General features: G+C 40.3%; 1 protein-coding gene across 3 annotated transcripts in view; it reads right to left on the reverse strand.

The window, feature by feature from the left end:
• The window catches only part of LOC143782569 (cadherin-7), a 604,373-nt gene that overhangs the window by 11,787 nt on the left and 566,775 nt on the right, over positions 1-25,811 (reverse strand). For all 3 annotated transcript variants that reach the window (XM_077270126.1, XM_077270127.1, XM_077270128.1), the window contains exons 9-11: positions 24,126-24,247; positions 17,969-18,083; positions 8,895-9,146 (exon numbers count right to left, since the gene is read on the reverse strand). In XM_077270126.1, coding sequence (XP_077126241.1) covers positions 8,895-9,146; positions 17,969-18,083; positions 24,126-24,247 — 489 coding nt within the window. The remainder of the gene's footprint in view (positions 1-8,894; positions 9,147-17,968; positions 18,084-24,125; positions 24,248-25,811) is intronic.

The raw sequence follows: 25,811 nt of genomic DNA on the forward strand, positions 1-25,811 counted from the left end.
TCAGCATAGAGTTTAATCTCTCCTCTGCATACCATCCCGAGATTAATGGGTTGGTAGAGGGGACCAACCAGACTCTGGTGACATACTTGCGACATTTTGTCTCTGCTAGGCAGGATGATTGGGTATCTTTGCTACCTTGGGCGGAATTTGCCTTGAACAATGCCATAGCCGATTCCACTGGGCAGACTCCTTTTCTCCTTAATTACGGCCAGCATCCGCGTGTCCCTGTGCCCATGCCCATGTCATCCACCGATTCTAGGGTGGCAGACTGGGCGGTGGAGGCACTTGACATCTGGGAACGCACACAGGATGCCATCCAGGCCTCCAAGGAGAGAATGAGGGTTTCTGCTGATACACACTGGTGCCCCGCTCCGACCTTTGCTCCTGGCGACTTAGTGTGGCTCTACGCCCGTAACATCAGGCTGCGAGTTGAGTCCACTAAGTTTGCGCCTCGCTACATTGGCCCATTCAAGGTTCTGGAACAGGTCAACCCTGTGGTCTACCCTTTGGCTATTCCTCCACGCCTTGGTATCACCGACACTTTTCACGTTTCCCTCTTAAAGCCCGTTCATTTGTCCCAGTTTTCTGAGTCATCTGCCGGGACATCGGGTTCATCCTCGGATGAGTTTGAGGTGAATGCTATTGTGGAGTGCGAGGTGGTACGTGGCAAGAAATTTTATCTGGTGGACTGGAAGGGTCACGGTCCAGAAGATACAACCTGGGAACCTGTGGAGCACATTCGGGTTCCGCTGCTCATTGCAGCTTTTGAGCGTTGTGTGGCTCATGGAAGGGGGGCCCTAGGAGGGGGATAATGTTAGGAGTAGTGTTGAGCATTCCGATACCACAAGTATCGGGTATCGGCCGATACTTGCGGGTATCGGAATTCCGATACCGAGATCCGATACTTTTGTGGTATCGGGTATCGGTATCGAAACAACATTAATGTAAAAATGTGTAAAAGAGAGAATTAAAATAAAAAATATTGCTATACTCACCTCTCCGACGCAGCCTGGACCTCACCGAGGGAACCGGCAGCATTGTTTGCTTAAAATTTGCGCGTTTACTTCCTTACGTGAAGTCCCGGCTTGTGATTGGTCGCGTGCCGCCCATGTGGCCGCGACGCGACCAATCACAGCAAGCCGTGACGTAATTTTAGGTCCTTCAGGATTTTAAAATTACGTTCTGGCTTGTGATTGGTCGCGTCGCGGCCACATGGGCGGCGCGCGACCAATCACAAGCCGGGACTTCACGTAAGGAAGTAAACGCGCAAATTTGAAGCAAACAACGCTGCCGGTTCCCTCGGTGAGGTCCAGGCTGCGTCGGAGAGGTGAGTATAGCAATATTTTTTATTTTAATTCTTTCTTTTACACATTAATATGGTTCCCAGGGCCTGAAGGAGAGTTTCCTCTCCTTCAGACCCTGGGAACCATCAGGGATACCGTCCGATACTTGAGTCCCATTGACTTGTATTGGTATCGGGTATCGGTATCAGATTGGATCCGATACTTTGCCGGTATCGGCCGATACTTTCCGATACCGATACTTTCAAGTATCGGACGGTATCGCTCAACACTAGTTAGGAGTCAAGTTCCCGCTGCTGCACAGGGGGAATCTCGAGCCGTGTCTGCTGCGGTCTCACTTTTTGCATCGGCCGCAGAGGAGCCTGCTCAGCGGAGATGTTGGTCCCAGCATCTCACTGAGTCTGATATTGTGCAAAGGGTTACTGCTGCCTCTCCAGGTTCTGCTATTGTACCCTGCACTGATCTGCGGCGAACAAGCTTTTCTGGGACTAAGTCCTGCTTTGCACACACTGAGCATGCCCAGGGTAAAATCTCTCAGTGGAGATCAAGGGTCACATGCTCAGGTACTGCAGCAACTTCCATTGGTCCTCCAGGAAGGTCCTGTACCTGATTAAGTTCTGTGGCAGCCTTCCATTGGTCCTTCTTGGAAGGTCCCGTAGGTGCTGCAGCTATATAAGGTTCTCATGACCGCACGGCCATGCGCTAGTGTCAAATATGTACGAGCTCAGCACCAGTGTGGTTGTGTGTGTGGTCAGGGACCCGGCTGAAATAAGCCCCTAGAATGCTGGCACCTCCGGCAAGGAGTTTTGTGTATGCAGTCAGGGACCCTGCTGAAATAAGCCCATGGAATGCTGGCACCTCCGGCGAGGAGTTTATGTGTGAATTCAGGGCTGGCTAATAGCCGATAGAATGCCGGCTCCACCGGAGAGGAGCTGCGTGTTGGTTTGACTGCATGACCACTGTCGGCTCTACACAGTAGCTGTGTCCCCTGTGAGCTAAACAGGGCACAGCGTTCTCTTTACTACAGGCTCTGTGAAGTAACAGAGTTCGTTTATTCTATATTGCTTCACCACCTTACTTAGCAGCAGGTTCTTTCCTGCACGGTGGATCCCGGGTTGCGAACGCACCTATCCCATCTAATAAATATATTCGGTGTGTTCTGCCAACCCTAACAGTATGTATCACTGACATCAATATATCTATTCTATGTGTATACATAGTTACATAGTAGTTACATAGCTATTAAGGTTGAAGGAAGACTTTAAGTCCATCTAGTTCAACCCATAGCCTAACCTAACATGCCCTAACATGTTGATCCAGAGGAAGGCAAAAAAAAACCATGTGGCAAAGAGTAAGCTCCACATTGGGGAAAAAAATTCCTTCCCGACCCCACATATGGCAGTCAGACTAGTTCCCTGGATCAATACACTGTATGTAATCTTTTTATTCTTACCTGTAGTGTCCCAATGTGATTTTACTGTACACGGCAGATGAATTGCCAGCTTTTCAAAGGAGATTGGTGTGTAAAAATCGGACAACACTCGCATGGTCCAAGTGCTGTGCGATTTTTTGCACACTTCCATTGGCGAGTCTAGTCCGAGATACGCTACAAATCGCAGCATGAAGCCATTTTTTTCTGAGTACGATTTCAGCTGAGAAAAAAATAATCACAGATGAGATGTAACCCATTGAATAACATTGGTCACAGTGCAATTTATTTTTTTATGGGATTGCACTTGTCCATTTTTCTCGCAAATGAGTATGAGCCCTAAGCTCAGAATAGGATGCCCCTTAAGAGTTTATTATATAACAAGTGATTAATTAAATATTATTTGTTTGAGTGACATCGATTTCCAAAGTTGAATGAATTAAATTATTTTAATTATCTATTTTTTTTATACTTGTATTTTCTTGTTCCCAAAAGCTCCGAAAGCCAGAATGATAAATTATCTTCTACTACTTGCGTGAAAAGCATCATGTCGTGCTGTAACATTCTTAGATATTGGTAGAACTTATGAGAAATGCTGCAGAAACTAAAATGAGACCCGTGCCTACCATCCACACAATACAGGAAACTGAAATTAACACGTGACAGAAGGGGAATTTTTTGGTTGTCTCAGAACCTGCTTTCCTGAGTTATCCACACAAGTCTCTTTCTAAAAAAAGGATATTGGATAACACTAAAACCCTCAACAATGAGTGAGATGAGAGAATTATGGCCAGGCTGGTTCAAGGGTTGAGGTTCAGGAATGTCAACCATAACATGGATAAAAAGGCTTACAACAGAGATAAATATGACAGCAATTCTTAAAGACACATTTGACCCTTTTTGATAAAACCGATATACAACAGGCATAAAGTATATTTTTAAATTAACACTAAAAGGGAATCCGTCACCTGGTTCTTCTTTACAATTTGACAGCAGCATGATTTAGGGACAGAGACTCAGCAATGTATCGGTTTACTGGGTACAGCAGTTATGCTAGAATCATATTTTTCTTTGCTGCAGATCTGGCAGAGCTCAGAATGCTGAGCTTTGTATAACCCCGCCCACACCACTGATTGGCAGCTTTGTAGATACAATGTATATTGACAGAAAGCTGCCAATCAATGGTGCGGTCGTGGTTTGGACCAGGAGGCAATATGTCCTGTAGTGATAATCTCCTGCTGACAAAACAATGATTGTATTGAAATAGCAAAACATAGTGGAGAAAGTGACACATCCCTGTAATCAGGCTTTTTTCTCCTATATCATGTTGCTATTAGATTACCTAAAAAAACCTTGTCATGGATTGTCTTATCCACAGAAAATAAAAAGAAAGCAGACGTCTGGATTTTCCTCATAAAAAAGGAATAATTTTTCATCAGTGTTTTGAATCTGATTTTCATCAGTGGTCAGCATTTCAATTTTTACCATCAGTGTTTCATTAGTGATTCTTCACTGATTCTTCTCCTATCCATATCCATATTAAAAAAAAGTATAGCACAGATAGCATACAGATGCCATCTATACACAGAACCATAGACTTGTACAGGTAATTTTGACATGTGACTGATAAAAAACGATCGTGACTTCATGACTTTTTTGCTGATGCACAAACTGCAGAAATCTCCGGTTTGTGAATTGCTCCATGGATTTATTTTAGTAACTAGATGGTGGCCCGATTCTAACGTATCGGGTATTCTAGAATATGTATGCGTAGTGTATAGCACAGCTCACGTAGTATATTGCACAGCCCACACAGTACATTGCGCAGCCCACGAAAGTACATTGCACAGCCCACGCAGTACATTGCGCAGCCCACGTAGTACATTGCGCAGACCATGTTGTATATTGCGCAGCCCATATTGTATATTGCACAGGCCATGTAGTATATTGCGCAGGCCACGTAGTATATTGCGCAGGCCATGTAGTATATTGCCCAGGCAACGTTGTATATTGCGCAGCCCACGTAGTATATTGCGCAGTCCACGTAGTATATTGCGCAGCCCACGTAGTATATTGCGCAGCCCACGCAGTACATTGCGCAGCCAATGCAGTACATTGCGCAGCCCATGTAGTACATTGCGCAGCCCACGTAGTACATTATGCAGCTCATGTTGTATATTGCGCAGGCCACGTTGTATATTGCACAGGCCACGTAGTATATTTTGCAGGCCACGTAGTATATTGTCCAGGCAACGTTGTATATTGTGCAGCCCACGTAGTATATTGCGCAGTCCACGTAGTATATTGCGCAGCCCACGTAGTATATTGCGCAGCCCACGCAGTACATTGCGCAGCCAACGCAGTACATTGCGCAGCCCATGTAGTACATTGGGTAGCCCACGTAGTACATTGTGCAGCTCATGTTGTATATTGCGCAGGCCACGTTGTATATTGCGCAGCCCACTTAGTACATTGCGCAGCCCACGCTGTATATTGCGCAGCCCACGTTGTATATTGTGCAGCCCACGTTGTATATTGCGCAGCCCACGTTGTAAATTGCACAGCCCACATAGTACATTGCGCAGCCCATGTAGTACATTGCGCAGCCCACATTGTATATTGCGCAGCCCACGCAGTACATTGCGCAGCCCACGCTGTATATTGCACAGCCCATGTTGTATATTGTGCAGCCCATGTTGTATATTGCGCAGCCCATGTTGTATATTGCACAGCCCACATTGTATATTGCCCAGCCCTCGTTGTATATTGCCCAGCCCGTTGTATATTGCGCAGCCCACTTAGTATATTGCGCAGCCCGTTGTATACTGCACAGCCCACATTGTATATTGCGCAGCCCATGTTGTATATTGCACAGCACACATTGTATATTGCCCAGCCCACGTTGTATATTGCGCAGCCCGCTGTATATTGCGCAGCCCACTTAGTATATTGCGCAGCCCACTTAGTATATTGCGCAGCCCACTTAGTATATTGTGCAGCCTGTTGTATATTGCGCAGCCCACGTTGTGTATTGCCCAGCCCACGTTGTATAATGTGCTGCCCGCTGTATATTGCGCAGCCCACTTAGTATATTGCGCAGCCCGTTGTATATTGCGCAGCCCACTTAGTATATTGCGCAGCCCGTTGTATATTGTGCAGCCCACGTTGTATATTGCGCAGCCCATGTAGTATATTGCGCAGCCCACGTAGTATATTGCCCAGCCCATGTAGTACATTGCGCAGCCCACATTGTATTTTGCGCAGCCCACGTATATAGCAATGTGGGCATGATATCCCTGCTAAAAAAAAGAATTAAAATAAAAAATAGTTATATACTCACCTTCCGTTGGCGCCTGGATCCAGTAAGCAGTTACCGACTCTTGGGATCCACCGAAGCTCCGCCGAGCTGCTCGTGCCGGCCGCCATCTTCCGTTCCCAGGATGCATTGCGAAATTACCCAGAAGACTTAGTGGTCTCGCGAGAGCGCTAAGTCTTCTGGGTAATTTCGCAATGCAGTGCCGGGAACGGAAGATGGCGGCGGGTGAGTGCGGCTCGGCGGACTACGGAGTGTGAGTATAGCAGGTTTTTTGTTTTTTATTATTTTTAACATTACATTTTTTTACTATTGATGCCGCATAGGCAGCGTCAATAGTAAAAAATTGGGGACACACAGGGTTAATAGCGGCGGTTACGGAGTGCGTTACCCGCAGCATAACGCGGTCCATTACCGCCGGCATTAACCCTGTGTGAGCGCCGACTGGAGGGGAGTATGCGGGCGCCGGACAGTGAATGCGGGGAGTAAGGAGCGGCCATTTTCTTCCGGACTGTGCGCGTCGCTGATTGGTCGTGGCAATGGTCGTAGGCGTTTTGCCATGACCAATCAGCGACTTGGATTCCATGACAGACAGAGGCCGCGAACAATGAATATCCATGACAGACAGACAAACAGAAAGACAGAAGGACAGACAGACGGAAGTGACCCTTAGACAATTATATATATATATATATATAGATGTTCTATCTGAGAAAGTCATGGATAGATCCCATATGTGATTCATGGAAATCTCAATAAGGCCTAAATCTCTTTATTTTTTTTCATCCTTTGTCTTATTATGCAGTTAAAGCAAATGTCGTGCCCTACTCCTCACTGTCCTGTGTATGGTGGTATGACAACTAGCTGCAGCAGAAACCTCCCTGATATGTCCCATCCACAGAAGGACAAAGTATACCTGAACCATGCCCCATGGATAATGAGACATGGCTTCTGTCAATCATCAGGTGAAAATTAAACTAATCAGTAGGTGATAAACCCCTGTATTCTCTGCAGAAATTCTACTGACTGAGGATAACATAGTGTTATGATCTGGTGGCCCAGGAGTAACATTGGACATACTCTGGAGAAGGTGGTATCTATACTGACCGCGGACCCTGAACTCAACACCGCAACTAGAAGTAGCCGTGGGATGTACCTACTGATCCTAGACACCTCGACACAGCCGGAGGACTAATTAACCCTATAGATAGAAAAGGGAAAACTATCTCGCCTCAGAGAAAATCCCCAAAGGATAGGCAGCCCCCCACAAATATTGACTGTGAGAGGAGAGGAAAAAACATACACAGGCTGAAAACAGGATTTAGCAAAGGAGGCCAATCTAGCTAAATAGGAAAGATAGGACAGTGAACTATGCGGTCAGTATTAAAATACTAGGAAATATCCACCACAGAAAATACAAAAACTCCACATCTAACTAAAGATATGGAAGGTATATCTGCCTCTCCAGAGATTCCAGTTTGACTGCATAAATCCTTACACAGATTAAGCTGGACAAGAAAAAACATGAAATGCACTGAACAATGAGGACCACAAAATGTGGCCTGCAAAACAAGCAGAACTTATCTTGGTGAAAAGACCAGGAAGCAGGAGAAACCATGAAGGGATGTGAATCCTCCAGAATACAATGGACAACTGGCACTGACTAAAGGGTGAGGCCAGACTAAATAGCCCAGTCCAGAGTGGACACACCTGATAACTGCTGTGAAGGACAAATAGCAGCGCTACCACTTATAACCACCGGAGGGAGCCCAAGAACAGAATTCACAACACATAGATAATGCTGAACACACAGTGAGGGCAACTATACTTCTTTTTTAAATTAGGAATTCACTTTTAGGGCCCTTTCACAATGTGTTATTTGCTACCTTCAGTTGTCCTATCGGGGGTTATGCCCAAACCGCCCTATCAGGGCTTACATCCAAATACCATGCAAAATAGGGTTCGCATGTATGTGCCGATGGGACAATTGACTGTAATGGTGCTGATAGAGTCACAGTGAGGTTTGTCGGGCATCATTTCTGGGCATAGAAGCCTATTTGAGGTGTCTGAGAGTCAGCCTCTAACAAGTGTATATGCTTAAAAATAATGCACGGCAGAGCACATTGTGACTTTATCAGCACCATTACTGTCAATAACCTGAACCCAATCTTGTATGGTACTTGGGTGTAAGCCCCAACAGGACCAACAAATGTTGGACCAAGCACAATATGAAAGTGACCTTAGCACTTATAATGTAATTTAATTGTAATGTCAGTGTTAATTTAATCATGGTGGAGGAGGAGAATGAGGAACAGAGAGAGATGAGAATGAGAGATACATCTTTTGTACCTGAAGGATGAGAACGGTGTGCAATTTGAGTATGTTAATCAGTTACACTGGCAGTAATACAGCTGCCACCTGTCTGTGTAACTGCCTGTCTCTCACTGTTGATGCAGCTAAATATTCATAAAAACTTGTGCCTTTTTCTGTCCCTATGTTGAATGAGCTGTGCCTTCTGACCTCACTGTCAGACCCCCATATTTTATACTGGCTGTAAAAGTCCTCCGTGATTGGCTATGCTAGACCATGTGATGTAATAGCTGCAGGGCATTATGAGGAAGCCAACCTGTCACCATTAGCCTGCTCTTCATCAATGTGTGAAATGGCACAGGGTATTTTTTGATTTGGCCAATCGAATAGCAGAGTGTTTGATTTTACGGTGATCTATGAATTTCAGGAATTCAATTTGTTGTGGATAGAACTGATCATGTATACAGTAATAATCGTTATCGGACATTTCATGCCGTAACATGTTACAACATATATTTTGATGATGACATACAAAACTTACCTAACAGTGTCAGAACACAGGCCAATATTGCAATCAGTGCTCCCGTACTTAGTCCTGCAGGTAATGTGTAGGCTTCAGCATTGCACGTCTGAGCAATTCCATCTGCATCACAATCACAGACCCTGATAGTAAGGGTGTTGGTGCTACTAAGCGATGGAGTGCCACTGTCCACAATAACAATTGGTAAATAAAAGACAGGCTGTTCTTGCCTCCTAAAGCCATTCCTCTTTGTAAGGATTGATGCTGTATTATCTATAGTAAGATATAAATTGTTAGTATATGTGTGGGGTCAAATATTTATGAAATCCTTAACAATGCAGGAAATAAATTGTTTAAAAACTTGTAAAAATATAGTTGTATTTAGTCAAGAAACCACAGGAAATGGATATTGTGTTGAGTTATTGAATGTCATCCAACTTTATGTAGAAATTGACTGAGCACACTAGGGTGTTATTCAAATTACAGTGTTTAGGAAAAAGCCGGCACCACTCACCTGATGCAGTTGTGTGAAACTCAGAACTGTAAAAATATCAAATAAGGATTCCAGCTGCCACATGGACACAAGCTGGCAAACTAACGTAGAATTAGAGTATTCAGAAATTGTGGGTAATCAGCACTGCTTGTGCTATATCCAGCTAAGGAGTCCAAATGAGAGAAGGTAACTCGTCTACGTGTTTCGAAGTATCCTTACTTCTTCAGGAGAACCCTAAAATCTTTGTGGTTCTCCTGAAGAAGTAAGGATACTTTGAAACTTGAACAGAATAAACCACGCTGTTACTCTATTAGTTGGACTCCTTTGTTGGCTATAACACCAGCAGTGCAGATTACCCACAACTTCTGAATACCCGGCTTTATATGTATCTGCTCCTATAGCTCACACTATTCTCTGTGAAAATGTCTTACCCACATTGTTCTGGCTCTGCCAACCCACTAGTTGGAAAATGTAGTCATGTGATCAAAATATTTTTCATCTATGTCTAATAGTTCAGTTAGGCCAGGGTCACAATAGTGTATGGCTTCCGATGCGAGAGCATCGGATGTGATATGCTAATGACCCTCGGCTACTGCTCTGCTGCGAGGGGGAGCCGAGTTTCCTGCATGTGTGGTCTGTGCCTCTCGCACAGAGAGAATTGGAGTACAGCTGTGAAGGAGGCGGAGAAAGTAATTTCTCCATCTCCTCCACTGCAGATGTCGTGTGCGTATATCTCACCACGCTCGGATGATATCCAAGTGATGTGCGTTGTTTCACTAGCACCCATAGACATATATGGGTGTGAGTGAGCCAAGACTCAGCAGAGTCTTAGTGCCAATCGTAGCATGTTGCGATTGTTCTCGCATGCCGATTCACATGAGAAAATAATTGCAGATGTGATCTGCCACATAAATTAACACTGGTCCGAGTGCTATGCGATCTCGCATGGCACTCATCCGTATTCTACTCTAGTGGGACCCAGGCCTTACTCCAATATATAGAAAGTGAAGAATGCTACAGTTACATGATATCCAGTAATGATAAAATTAAAAATAATAATAACAATAATTAGAAGTTGCAGTAATAGAAATAGACGTATAAATAATAGAGTCATTATGATATTCCAGATACTACAAATTATATTTGCTTGAATATAACTTATAGCAATAATACTTCAGCTATTATCACTATCTGTCTTAGTGTTTGAGGGACAGGATTTGAGTTAGATATCGAGATAGCATGAAATATTGGGCACTGCACCTTATTTGTCAAGAGTCATTGGATAAAAATATGTTCTGCACAATTGTGGGCGAGTTTGCCATAAGAATTAGCCTAAATTATCATCTAAATATTGTTTATAAACATGATATATAGATTTCATTTGGAGGCATTAGACTCCCTGTCAGAATCTAGACATGATACAAAGTCAAGCAAATGTCACATTGCAGATCTTCAATCAACAGCTCGAGTGAAGAGGGACAGGCAATTTAGCATTACTTTTGATTTCTCACTTTTTGTCAGCAATGTATTACCCTTTGGCAATGCCAGAATTAATCAAACAGTCTACAGCACAAGAAAAAGAAACATGTGCTCATGTCTTATACAAACACGTCCAATCTGGATATCTCAGGAAATTTTATACAAAAAAAATAATTATGATATAGACTCTTCCAGTGGTTAAACAACTTCAGATGTTACATATGTATATACACAGTAAAAACAAGAAAGCACAATAACATTGCGAGAAACGCCTCCACGGAAAAAATATTTATGTGTCTTTCATAATAAAGAGAACCTCCAGCACACAAATATTATCTTGAGCTGGAGAAAAGAAAAAATAAATTGTAGTGACAAGGAGGAAAGAGTGATGACTTTTTTCAAAATGATGTCCTTGAAGATGTAATATACTACAGTTGATCTGTGGTTGCACAGAAAACAGTTACCATGACATTTCTTTATTATATGGCCGAGCGGACCGCTGTTTGTACCAAAGAAAAAATAAATAAAATAAAAAGACTGTGTTGGAAAGACTAGAAAAGCAGCAGAACACTAACAGAGAAAAGATTGTAGTTTTGATTAAATAATTTTAGGCTGTCATAGTTATTTTCTGTCTGGAAAGGACTTCCATAGAAATGTACTTAAAACTTGTCCTTGGTTGTCATTTAAATGGACATTCCTCATTGTCAATACAAGACAACATAATTGATAATTACATTGGCCACCAATTAATGCTTAGATCTAAAATATACTCCTAAAATATTTCTAATTAAGTTCTTACTATTTGTATTAATCAAGGATCATGCCAATAACCTTCAGTGTAGCTAATGTAAATTCATTTGTGATGATTTTACCTGTATCCTAATTAAATGATATATACAGTTAAATAGAAATAGGAAAATTATTATTCCTTTTTTCTTTCTAAAAATGAGATCACATGAAGTTCCTAGCTGCCCTAAAAAAGTATGGATTTTTTGGCTGCACTTCTGCTCATCCACCAACTTGGTAATCGAGGACACGGTGTGAGACCAATGAATAAAGCACACAGATATCAACAATCATGTGGATAGAAGAACTAGCCCTACGCTTCTATCAATGACATTAAATGTCAGGAAAGTAACAAGCTAAACTATAGTATTTATTTTACACCTTAAAGATGTATTCTTGTTTAGGAAAATACCTATTATTTATAGTTACATCCTTATGTGGACCTGCTTCAGTGACATCTGCTTCAGTCACCAAGTGACATCACATTTACTCTGCAAATAGCGCTGGTGTTGGTGGAGCTGGCATTACTGGCAGGTATTGTCCAACTAAGAATACTGGAATGTCTGTTACTATTTGTGCTACACAGTGTGTGTGTGTGTGTGTGTGTGTGTGTGTGTGTTTGTGTGCATGTGTGTGTATATGTGTGTGTGCGGGCACAATCCAGCTTCTCAGAAGGTGTAATGAACTCTCAGCTATAGTCTATGTAGTAGCATCATACCCTATTTTAACTTGCAGTTGCCTATTAGGAGTTGCTTGGATTGTGGTTGGTATTGTTGCTGTTGTTGTTTGGATTTCCTTACACATCTTTTGTTCTATATCTGCTTATATGTTCCTTAATTGACTTGATCCAGACCTCATTGGTTCCCTAATCCCTCCTGACTTTGACCCCAACCTGTCTGACTTTCCTTTTGAAGGATGTCCTGGTTTCTGACATTGGCTATTCTTCAAAATACAATTTGGTTTCCTGAATCTGTCTTTGATTCTGTCCTTCCAGTTACTGATCTGTTTTGTCTTACTACATTTGTCTACATGTTTGTACTACTCCATGGATGCAACTGACGTTTCCCTGTGGAAAGTTCAGATCCCTGTAGAGGTTAAAGTGTTAAGGCGGGGGTTCCTCTGAGACCTGCTAGACAAATTGACTAGTGACATGTCTGTCTATGTTTGCATTTTTGCTTTTTTTAAAGCCTTAGGCTACTTTCACACTAGCGTCTGTACGGAGCCGTCGCCATGCGTTGGCCTGACGTACAGACGCACGTTGTGAAATAAATGCACAACGGGGCAGCGGATGCAGTTTTTCAACGCATCCGCTGCCCCATTGAAATGTCCGTGGAGAAGGGGGCGGAGTTTCGGCCACGCATGTGCGGTCGAAAATGGCGGACGCAACGCACAAAAAAAGTTACATGGAACTTTTTTTGTGCCGATGGTCCACCAAAACACGACGCATCCGTCGCATGACGGATGCGACGTGTGGCAATCCGTCGCAATGCGTCACTAATGCAAGTCTATGGAGAAAAAACACTTCCTGCGGGCAACTTTGCAGGATGCGTTTTGTCTCCAAAAGGACGCATTGCGACGTACGTCACACAACGCTAGTGTGAAAGTAGCCTTAGATTGACTTTACAAAGGTGTAATTAATTTTCCAACTTACTTTTTGCATTAACTCTTCAGTTCTTAAGATCCCAGCTAATAGTACATGGGAGCCATGATTGTTTACTGGCAGAGGCTAAGGGTTATGTCTTATAACAGCTTTGATAACTCTAACATCATTTGTGCTCATCACATAACTAAGGCAGATTTTAAGCTCATGAATATGTACGATGAACAAGATTTATTATCGTAACTTTTGCACTTTTTTTGTGAAAAATTCATCATCTAGTTTTAGACCTATTTATTGTGTGGTTAAATCACTTTGTGCCTCACTTAAAAAAGAGCCATGTCTTACTAAGGGAGGATGTGTTCTGGTTATAAAGTGTTGTGTCTTAAAATTTGTCATTGTGCTAAATTGTGCCCAAATTTAGATGCAATTAAGTGGATAAAGTAAGCCAACCAAGAGATCATAGGAAGTTATACAATTAGCTAAATATGTCCCAAATTTATCAGTCTGGACCAAATCTATGAAGGACTCTCCCATATCATTAGCCGCAAAAAACTATAAACTCATAGGAATATGAGACATACATACAAAATCTTTATCAAACACTTTCAAAACATGAAACAAACATTTAAAAGGAGAGTATCAAACATAAACGAAGGTGTTTTGAAAGTGTTCAAAAAAAATTTGTCTCTTATGCATGGCTCATACTCCTATGTGTTTATAGGTTTTGGGGATTTTTAGGAAAAATATTTAGAATTGAGAGTCCTCAGTGGTTGATACCTTTTAATGGCTACCTGTGGCAAAATATTTTTGTATCCCAGATCACAGCACCATGGACATGAGATTACTTGTATGAAAATGTAACTTCAATTCTCAGAGAGACAGAAGAGTCTGGGAGTATAAACTTATGACAACATTTGACACTCAGTGCAGGAATGAATGTGTCAAATGGATGTATATCTTTTTACATCAATTAAGGAATTTGCTCCTCAGATCTTGTGGGGGCATCACAACAGAGAACCAGACCCCAATCAGAGGACAATAAAACATTTGCACTCCTTATCTATGAACTATCCCAATATTTTTGGCCACAACTGTTTATCACTCAACCATAATGATAGTTCTGCTTCACGTCACTTGTCTTATCTATTGCATTATTTTTGTGCTGTGTTGTGCATAAATATGTGATTCTTCAGATTTTGTATTAGTCTATGCCTTATGAAGAGACCTGAATAGTCTCGAAAGCTTGAAATGTGCTACCATCTTTTCAGTTAGCCATTAAAAGTTATCATTCACTGAGGACTCTCAATTCTAAATATTGTTCTATCTACTGGCTAACAAGGTACAAAGATATTTATCTTTCCTGTATCAAAATGTTTTCTAGGTGAATTTTAAAACTGTCTAGCCCACATCTATACTGTCTAATTATAGAGCAGAATTTTTGAATCTATCCAATGAATATGGAAGATATAAAAGGGAATTTCCACTATTGAAATCTGAAATATCTAAAAATACTTTTATATGTGGTTAAACTCTAAATAAGTATTCCCATCTTAGCAATTTATCACCTATACACTGGATTGGTAATAGCTTGCCATTTGCTGGGGGTTCCATTCACTATCTTTGGGACAGCATTGCTCTGGCAACTCCATGAACAGCATATTGGGGTGGTGGGACCATTAGTTCATTCAAAAGGGGCACTTCAGAGTCCTGTTTTTAGGATTTGGGGGGGTCTCAGTAAAAGGACACTCCAGCGAATAATGAGTTTTCCGAACAAGCTTGGGTGATCTCCAAGTATTTTGGGCGTGCTTGTATATTATGTTTGAGTCCCCGCAGTTGCATGATTTGCGGCTGCTAGACAGCCTGAATACATGTGGGGATTCACTAATAAACAGGCAATCCCTGCATGTGTTCAGGTTGTCTAACAGCCACAAACCATGCAACTGTGGGGACACCAACAGTCTACGAGCACGCCCAAGATACTCTGAGAACACCCGAGCATGCTCGGAAAACTCGAGTAACGAGCACACTTGTTCATCACTAGTTATCACCAATCTCTTTGGATAGTTAATAACTTGACAGGATTATAAGGATTTGGAGAGGCATTGTTTTTTAAAAAAATGAGATAAATGGAGTAATGAAATGTTGTCCTCAGACTGTTTCTGTCTTAAATTGATATTATATGGTAATGCATTAATGTTACATTAAATGAGAATGTCTACATATGCATCGGTAAGGACATATGGCTTGCATATTAATGCAATAAAAGATGAAAACCTCTTGAATATTATTTATAAATATCTTCTTATTGTAAGTATTATTCATTTCATACAGAAATGTATTGCTACATTAGTTTTTAATACAAATAGTGCAGTATTGAGAATTTATTCGGAGAAATCACAAAGCAGATCATGAGAGAATTATTTAAAAGTTGTCATCACATATGAGTTACTTCAGTTCATAGTGATTACACTGAAATTGTTTAAAAATCATTTGCCTATTGGCTGCTTCAGAAGAGTCATATTTCATCAACAGATGAAGGGTCGGAGTTTGCTGATTTCTATCTTAAAGATAAATTGATACACTGCATGGTTGATAGTACTCCCGTAAGGACTCGTTTCAAAACTGATTATACAAAATATTCCATGTATAAATATATACGCACGCTATATTATTTGTATTACTAAAACTTGAGGTTATTTTTTAACATGTGACATAAGTCATCTGCACCACACACAATACCAATAAACTAGACAAAATCTAATGTTGTGTCACAAATGCCACAAGTGAATGTTAGAACGTTGTTAGCGCTGTACTTCTATGCAAGAATTAAAGAGATTACCTGTGATTTTTATTATTTTTGTGTATGGGACTAAGAAAGACTAGACTGGTAGTTACTAACTACCTACCTTTTCTACACAGAGATGATCTATGCTGGCTCAGCCGGCAATTCCCCAGCTTCATTTTACCTCTAGTCAACAAAGCAGCTCCTCCTTTTCTGCTTTACTCTGTCAACAGGGCATCACTACAGATGTCATACTGATTGACCACTGGCTTTCTGCAGTTAAGTAATGAGCCAGCTCTCATTTAGCATGACATTGGCACCTTTGCGACTGTCTGATTGTTCCCCAAGAAAATTTATCCTTTTTTTTAAAAGCTCTGATGTGCCAGTTATATAAAATCTATTCTTGCTTAGAAGACATGCAAATCAGGCTCAAAGTGCAACGGGAGCATGTCAATGCACTTGGAAGGAGTAGTCTGAATGTCTGAATATACTGTCATGCCCCTAGTGCACTTTCACTCTTGTTTGCATGGGGCTATTATGTCAAGTTGAGTGCCTTCCTTCATTAGAAGTAGAGATGGGCAACTTCATTCAAGTGGAATACAAATCTACTTGAAGTTTACAAAAATCAGAATTCTAGAGAACACAGATTTTTGGAAAATTGCTTTGTGTGAATTTGTCAAAATGGTGGCCAGCTGTCCCAATCGAGATGATTTGGGGTGAGCCAGACCGCAGAGTGAAGGCAAAAGGGCCAACAAGTTCTAAGTATCTCTGGGAACTCCTTCAAGATTGTTGGAAAACCATTCCCGGTGGCTACCTCTTGAAGCTCTTCAAGAGAATGCCAAGAGTGTGCAAAGCAGTCATCAAAGCAAAAGGTGGCTACTTTGAAGAACCTAGAATATAAGACATAATTTCAGTTGTTTCACACTTTTTTGTTCAGTATATAATTCCACGTGTTAATTCATAGTTTTGATGCCTTCAGTGTGAATGTACAATTTTCATAGTCATGAAATACAGAAAAATCTTTAAATGAGAAGGTGTGTCCAAACTTTTGGTCTGTACTGTATCTCTAAATCTATTTATTAGCTATAAGTCTATTAGGTCATTTCAAGAGTTATTTTGTACACTTGCCAATGTTCCCAATTGTCTTATGAAATCCTGTGGTCTAAATCACAAAATAGATGTAGCTTTTGCTAATCTTACTTAGAAATGGGAGGACTGAATGTCCCAACTTTGGACATGAAATTGTTGTAAAATAAGTGGTTAGGTTATGCATCTACTAGAAAATGATAGCCTTACTGATTTCTGATTTTCAGAACAGAATAAAATGTACTGTCTGTAAGATTTAAGAGCAGTATTATACAATGACAATCATGGAACACCTTTCAAGGGCTAAATTTTCAAACATATATGTAACGTGAACCTGTGAAAGACAGTCTAAGTCTAAGTACTTTATATTCCCTAAGGGACTTAGAGCAATAATATTTTGTGATACCCTACATTCTATGCTACAGGAATACTGCTGCTTCGTATTTAGCATAATTAATAGCAGCTTGACAAGAAAAGCAGCATTAGGGCAGGGCTCACTTGTGGTGTACTGAGAAATAAAATGTTAGCACTTTACTTTGTAAAGCTAAGTTACTTGTCTTTGTATCAAACTGAAGAGGACACAAGGGAGGAGACTTGTGGGGACAGCTGTGGCTGAGAGCTGCTGATTGGAAGGTTTTGCCATGCCCTTTTCTCAAGTCCTTTCCAGTTGAATCTAGGCAAAGTGTACAGCCTCTCATCACAGTGGGGTACAAAACTGTTTTCTCAAGAGATTTTTTCTTTCACTGATATTTGAACTTTCCCATCTAATGTACATCTCAAATAAGAAATGCTACTACATTTAAAGCAATATTTTAATGAATTGATTTAGTACAACAAGATTTCTAATATTATTTTAGTAATATGGTTACCTTTATTGTCTTGTAATGTGAAATTAATGCTACTTGCATCGGGTGGCAAACTGAAATAAAACCAATGGCCGTTCGATGGCTCATCTTTATCTATTGCGCTTATCTCTTGAATAACCTATAAAAAAAAAGCATTAAAAGTTAAATTTCCATTTTTCTCTTGGTTTATCTAATCATTTAATAAAGAATAAATTATGGATGAAATATGACACAATAAAGATTGGATTTAAGAAAGTTTACATTAAAAATAGTAAATGGCATAATGTGTAAAACCTGGCGGTGGTTGTAGCTTCGAGAAGAGGCAAAAATTCTAACAGTCTTTGCCATTGTGGAACATTAAGTTAACTATTATGGTCTTATTCCTATCTCAGACAGTTAAGAGAAGAAACTGTACTATTTTATGTTAACATATTTTACAATTTTATGCTAATATATGAAAAGCGTTGATAAAATGGAACATTTTTGTATTACTTTTGATGAGGTAAGTTTGCACAATTTTGTTGTATGTAAGAAATTCCCTGAGAACAGCTGTATGGCTCCTTTCAACTTTGTGATTTAGCCATACCCTTTTTTTGCATAATCAAATTAGCATTAGATTATCCTATTGACATTGCTGTACCTTAGGGTACCGTCACACAGTGCCATTTTCATCGCTACGACGGCACGATTCGTGACGTTGCAGCGTCGTATGATAATCGCTCCAGTGTTGTAGACTGCGGTCACACGTTGCAATACACGGCGTTGGAGCGATAATTTCATGACATATTTGCGATGTAGAAGCCGTTGGTTACTGTGCGCACATCGTACACAACCTGTGTCACACGATGCAATCATGCCGCCACAGCGGGACACTAGACGACGAAAGAAAGTTTCAAATGATCTGCTATGACGTACGATTCTCAGCGGGGTTCCGGATCGCAGTAGCATGTCAGACACTATGATATCGTAACGATATCGCTAGAACGTCACGAATCGTGCCGTCGTAGCGATGAAAATGGCACTGTGTGACGGTACCCTTACAAAGAGGGCCTTGTTACCTCTTGAATTAAATTCAATTGATTTTGTGTCATGCTCGCTGGGGGTGCATATAGTTTGTGAACATACCATACCAGAAGGTCGGGTTTACCTTGGAGGGGCATAGTTAAGTGACTACCTAGTTTTAACTGGAGCTCCTGATGATGGAGTTAAGCTTGGTCTGCAGGTAGCCACCATGTACCACTCCTAGGCAATCCCCAGTACTGCAGATGTTGACGCCAAGGGTAAGGATCGTTGATACTGAGTAGACTCAGAGACACAGACAATGCTAGATTTGTAATGTTTTCAGACAGGTGTGGCTTCAGCGTTCAGATACGTCCAAAGCAGCTCCAGGTTCAGATACTGCCTGAGCAGTTTCAGGGTAACGTACACATTACACTTGAATGTGAGAACAAAACCAGGATAACAAACTAACTTCAAAGGATTAAGACAGGGGACCTGGCAACATACAGTTTTACACACAAGAGTTTTAGAGAAACTACAGGGGTTACTCAGGCACCTCCCAAATGGGGAGGGTGCCTTTTATACTAGATGGCTCCCAGATATTGGTTAGGGGCATTTTCAAGGTGCACATGCTGCCCCATTAGGAACAGTGGAGCACACGCACGTGCACTAGGCTAGCCACCCGAAAGCCTTTGCGGTGTGCACAGAAAGCAGGAGATGGGAAGCTCACCGCACAGCCGAGGTTTATTTGCTGTACAAATAATGTGCTTTTAATATGTCCCTACTGGTGATAACAGACAAACAATATAAAAATGCCCCTGCCAACCCTAAATGTCTCATATTACCTTATTACGATGCACTTTGTAATATAATTATAAGCAAGAATAACCAAACAAAATGCCAACACTAGCAAAAACCATTGTTCTAGCAATGCCGATGAATCAAACCTATCCATTACTTATATTTATGTTAGCCTAATGATAATTGACACACAATTTAGGTATATATTAAATTATTATTATTATTATTTATTTATATAGCACCATTAATTCCATGGTGCTGTACATGAGAAAGGGGTTACATACAGAGTTATAGATATAATTTACAGTAAACAAGTTTACAGTGACAGACTGGTACAAAGGGGAGAGGACCCTGTCCTTGCGGACTTACATTATAAATGGATATGTACACTTTTAAAACATGTGAAAGACAAACAGCAATGTTTTGCAAATATTACAAAAAAATAAATAAAAAATGGCCCATGCTTCATGGAAAAAAACGCTACAATAAAAAATAAATTAATCAAAAGAATTACAAAAGAATTGCAGCACTCACCTGATCCTTGGTGGTATATTTCTTTAATCCATTACATGGATAACATCGTAAGGTGCGGTGTGCAGGTAGCAGGGTAGATTAACAGGTGAAGTAAGAGATCTGATGGACTACGGCCGTTTTGCGCCTTCTTTGTGCTTCTATGGGTCCATAATCCATAATAATTGACTATGGACCCATAGAAGCACAAAAAGGCGCAAAACGGCTGTAGTCCGTCAGGTCTCTTGCCTCATCAGTCATCTCCTGTACTACCTGCACACCGCAACATTGCTATGTTATCCATGTAATGGAATAAACAAATATACAACCAAGGATCCAGTGAGTGCTGCAATTCTTTTGTACTTCTTTTGATTTATTCATAAACGCTATGACAATGCACCACCCTGAGGCAATCTATTGAAGAGATGTACAAGGTGTTGGTTCCACAGACACGTAAAAAGCTACACAATGGGTGCCTGAATATTTGTTTCCCAAATGAACAATAAATAATGGCAAAATATTACCAGAAAAATATACTGATCTTGGCGTGGTTAAGACATAGGAAGTATTGCTTATTCAAGGAGTTACAACTAGTGTTGAGCGATACCTTCCGATATTTGAAAGTATCGGTATCGGATTGGATCGGCCGATATCCAAAAAATATCGGATATCGCCGATACCGATACCCGATACCAATACAAGTCAATGGGACACAAATATCGGAAGTGATCCTGGATGGTTCCCAGGGTCTGAAGGAGAGGAAACTCTCCTTCAGGCCCTGGGATCCATATTCATGTTAAAAATAAAGAATAAAAATAAAAAATATGGATATACTCACCCTCGGACGAGCCCTGGCTGTCACCGCTGCAAGCGTCTGCCTCCGTTCTTAAGAATGCAGTGTGAAGGACCTTTGATCATGTGACCACCCACGCGACCAATCACAAGCCGCGATGTCATCGCAGGTCCTACACTCACTGCATTCTTAGGAACGGAGGCAGACGCCTGCACCGGTGAGAGCCAGGGCCCGTCCGAGGGTGAGTATATCCATATTTTTTATTTTTATTCTTTGTTTTTTACATGAATATGGATCCCAGGGCCTGAAGGAGAGTCTCCTCTCCTCCAGACCCTGGGAACCATACACACCGCACACGCCTGTGAACTTATAGGAACTTCCGATTCCGATTTCCGATATCACAAAAATATCGGAACTCGGTATCGGAATTCCGATACAGCGAATATCGGCCGATACCCAATATTTGCAGTATTGGAATGCTCAACACTAGTTACAACCAGCTATATCATGCTCATGTCATGTGTAAACTGGGCATTAGTAAGGGCGCTTGACTAAGAGGATATTCTTTGACTAATTGTAAAAAATATAGAACACATGTACAAAGTCTGAATTTTCTGCATACCTTTATTCCAGTGAGCGCTGCAGTGTTATGTGCCCAACTGATGCAAAATGAAATGCAGATTACAGCGAATCAGGCAAACTACAAATTAATCTGTTCGTGTGGACTTTCCTCTGATATTTGATTTACAAAAAAGTAATTATCCTCAGATTTTCCATCTCTAATACTCTGGGGTCTTCCTAGATTCCAGAGCATAATAAAAGTAAGATCTGAAAAATACCAGCTTCCAGCTGAGTCTCTGGATGCTTCTGCACAAGCATGCAAAATGTTACGATGTCTAGACATTATGACATGACTCTCACATGCAGAACAATGTAATGGGATTCAGCACTTGCGATGGCAATTACAATATGCGACAAAGATCCAATTGGTGCTAGTGAGGAGAGGAGGGGTTGTAGCAGTGAGCGGTGAGGTGAGAATGAGTATTTAGTTTTATACCTTTTGTTGGTCTTTAACAATTCAGAAAAGTGGCTGAAGCGAATTACAAAAAAAAAATCAGTTTTTTTTTTCAAATGAAGATTTATGTAAAATTTGATTTGAATTCAATTCCGATTGGAAATATTCGCTCATCTCCAATATTCTTCCGGGTCGTAACTACAATTGGGGCAGCCGGGGCACTGCCCCAGGGCCCCAACCACCCAAGGGGCTCCAAATTGATGGTAAAAAATTGTATTTTAATACTTTACTTTCCCATAAAATACCCAGCTCCTATATTCCTGTCAGACAATGTCACCCGGAGGACAGGAGAGACTATCATGCGTAGCAGGCTTCACCACATTCCGCACAACCTCTAGTGATTGAAATGATGAGGGGCCCCACTATGAAGTTTTGCCCCGGGGCCCCGAAGTTTATAGTTATGGCACTGATATTCTTTATTATATTTGTTGTTGCTGCTATAAAGAATAAACAATATTTTATGTAACCTAAATTAATAATTAAATGTATCATGATGTTACGGGCAGTAAGGTTCATCTCCTGCTCATATAATGGCAATATTGACTAACAGAAAGATGCCCATGCTACAGAGCTCTGAAAAGTAGCTAAATGTTTGTCTCCCTCAGTGCTAAAAGATTTGTCATATTTGATGTTAATCCTATGTGTAAGCTAGCAAACAGCAAGTGTGAAAACTTATTAACCTCCTGCCTCCACATCAGTAGACTGAAACTACAGTAACATATTTCATGGATTTTAAAATATGAGCATTTAAACCTAAGTATATCACCTGTTCTTTTTCATACATTAATTATTAAAAATCAAATGCACAAGAACTGCATCACTATGTCCTGATCAATTATTGAATTTGTGCCGTGAAGCATTATGTCACCAAAATTGTCTGAATAAAAGAAGTAGACATCATATTAGAGATATGACAGGATGTTCTTATACTGTGCCACAGTCCTATTATATAGTATTTATTTAAAATATAACTGCATCAGAAAGGTGGCTCACAACTGTTGCAAATTTTTCAGAGTAGCGTAAAGCTTTTTAGTTACCATACTTTTGATATTTTTACCACAGTTCTGACAATTTATTGGAAAGTGGGGAGAGCTTATTAGTAGAGATGAGCAGAGCTTTTGTTATTTGACTCTGCCAATTTTGACACATTTTTCTAAAAAATTTGATTTGGGGTGAAAAAAAATAAATTTTTGGAAGCTTGCAATTGTTTGTGGGGGAGAGAGAGAGAGAGAAAGAATCCAGCTGGCCATAAAAGCATGGACTTTAAAGGTTAGTGAGTGAAAGTAGACCCCACTGACCATAAGTGCTTATGCTATGCAGAATAGATGAGATAGATAGATAGATAGATAGATAGATAGATAGATAGATAGATAGAGGACACTATACAGATGAGATAATGACAAAGAGGACCCCACTGACCATAAGAGGTTACAAATTGCAGAACAGAGAGACTTACTTAGTGACTCTAGAGATGGAACAAGACTCTGCCATAAAAGCTATGCTCCATTGGGAAGTGCTGATCTGTGATGTTTCAGGTACAGACCAGCACTGTGCAATGTATGATATATAAGATGTCATGGCTGCAGGGCATTTTGGAGAGGCCCACTTGATAACAAAATATTACATAAGCCTCCTCTCTGATGGTTCAGCCGTGTGGGAATTAGAGGATACTGGGCAATTTTTTTTTTTGCGAACTGCAAATTGAATATCAAAATGTTTAAATTTGCGTGAAATCATGAAATTAAGGAAATTCAATTGAATCCAATCCTCCATGGACTAATCCGCTCATCTCTACTTATTAGAAGATGGAATCATAACATCTCTTATTGAATAGATCTTACTCCAGCCGACTGTGAAACCACAATTTGAAATGCCAGTCTTGATGAATGATGCCATTATATCACTATCACAAAATAAAAGTAGAAAGAGTCCAGGAAGAAGGATGCCAATATTTCACCTTCCAGCAGATATAAGGTGTTTCTGTCATGTGTCATTAGACTTACCTGTCCTGGATATGCATTCTCACAAACACTGGTCTCATATTCCATAGCAAATTCAGGTGCATTATCATTAATATCGAGAATGCTAATAGCCACATAGCCTTTCCCAATTTGAGCAGGATTTTCTGTGTAAAATTAGAAACACAATTTATCACAACATAGATTATCAAGCATCTAATAGTTTATTGCATAGTTCTGCTCAATGCCACAATTTTCTTATATTGATTTTTTTGTAAAGAAACTTTATTTTAAAACATTATAAAATATCTAGTATTTATTAAGAAATAAAAACAGTCTGCTTTGTCTGACCATTACAATTTATAATGTAAATTACAGTTAACTGCTTCCTTATTTCCCAGCAAGGTCTGGACAATGAGTCGGTATTGGAATTACAGTTTACTGGGCTGATTATTTAAAGGACAGTTCATAGGAAAGTCATAAAAAAATAAAAACAACTCTTTTTATGATTTTCCTGTGATATTTCCATTAAATAATCTGCCCAGTAAACTAGTGTTATTCCAATGCAGACTCATTGTCCAGACCTAGCTGGGAAATAAGGAAGCAGCTAACTGTAATTTGCATTAACAATGTGACCCGTCCTACCTTGTGCACTTAATTCTATACTTCTGTATGAGCATACTAATTACTCTTGTGACCAAAATCTCTGAAAGCTTTAAACAATACGTACCAGGAATCAGTATTTAAAAAAAATATATCATTCTATACCTATCAGCCATAACATTAAACCCACCTGCCTAATATTGTGTTAATCTCCTCTAAAAATGCTAAGACCTTTTGAGATGTGTGAAACAATATTTCTGAAGTTATCCTGTGGTATCTAGCACTCAAGCACATTATCGTTAATATTTAGCTTTACATACCATATTTTGGACAAAATTATTGGGTCACACCTCCTAATAATTGAATTCAGGTTTTTCATTCATTCCCATTAGCACAGGTGAATGAAATCCAACCCCTAGCCATTAATTCTGTCTTTACCAAAATTTATGAAAGAATAGGTAATTCTAAAAAGCTCTCTGAATTTGAGTATGGCACAGAAAGAGTGTGACACTTTTGTGACAAGTCAATTCATGCAATTTCTTGCCTCCTAAATATTTCACAATCAGGTGTGAGTAATATTATTGAAAATAGAAGCAATAAGAAACTACATCAACTGAAGCGCAACGAGATGGAAGACTCATACAATTACAGTGCTGGATTGCTGAGATCTGTTGCACAAAGTGCTTAAAAATTACCAATGCTCTGCTGACTCAATAACTACAGAGCTCCAAACCTCTTCTTGAATGGACACTAGCACTAAAACTTTCTGCCAAGGGGCTACATGGAATGGGTATACATGGCTGAGCAACTACATGCAATCTTTGCATCTCCAAGCACTTTTGAAAAAATAGAGGAGTAAATCACCAAATGTCCAAATATCAAATGGGTACTTCAATTACAATTACACCACTATCCACATAAGACAAAGAAGGGATCCCACAACAATTTACTGAAGATTAAAAGCTAATATTTTATTAACAATAAATCAAAACACAGTTGAGATACAACAGGAGTAACCATAAATAGGGGGCGCCAAATAACATGTAAAGAGGGCTACAGCCTAATAGCACACCAAGCAACCACCAATTGTGTTATAAATAACTATGGATACCAAGAGACCCTATATAA

Source organism: Ranitomeya variabilis, chromosome 6 (assembly GCF_051348905.1).
Source record: "Ranitomeya variabilis isolate aRanVar5 chromosome 6, aRanVar5.hap1, whole genome shotgun sequence".
In the NCBI taxonomy this organism is placed as follows: Eukaryota; Metazoa; Chordata; class Amphibia; order Anura; family Dendrobatidae; genus Ranitomeya; species Ranitomeya variabilis.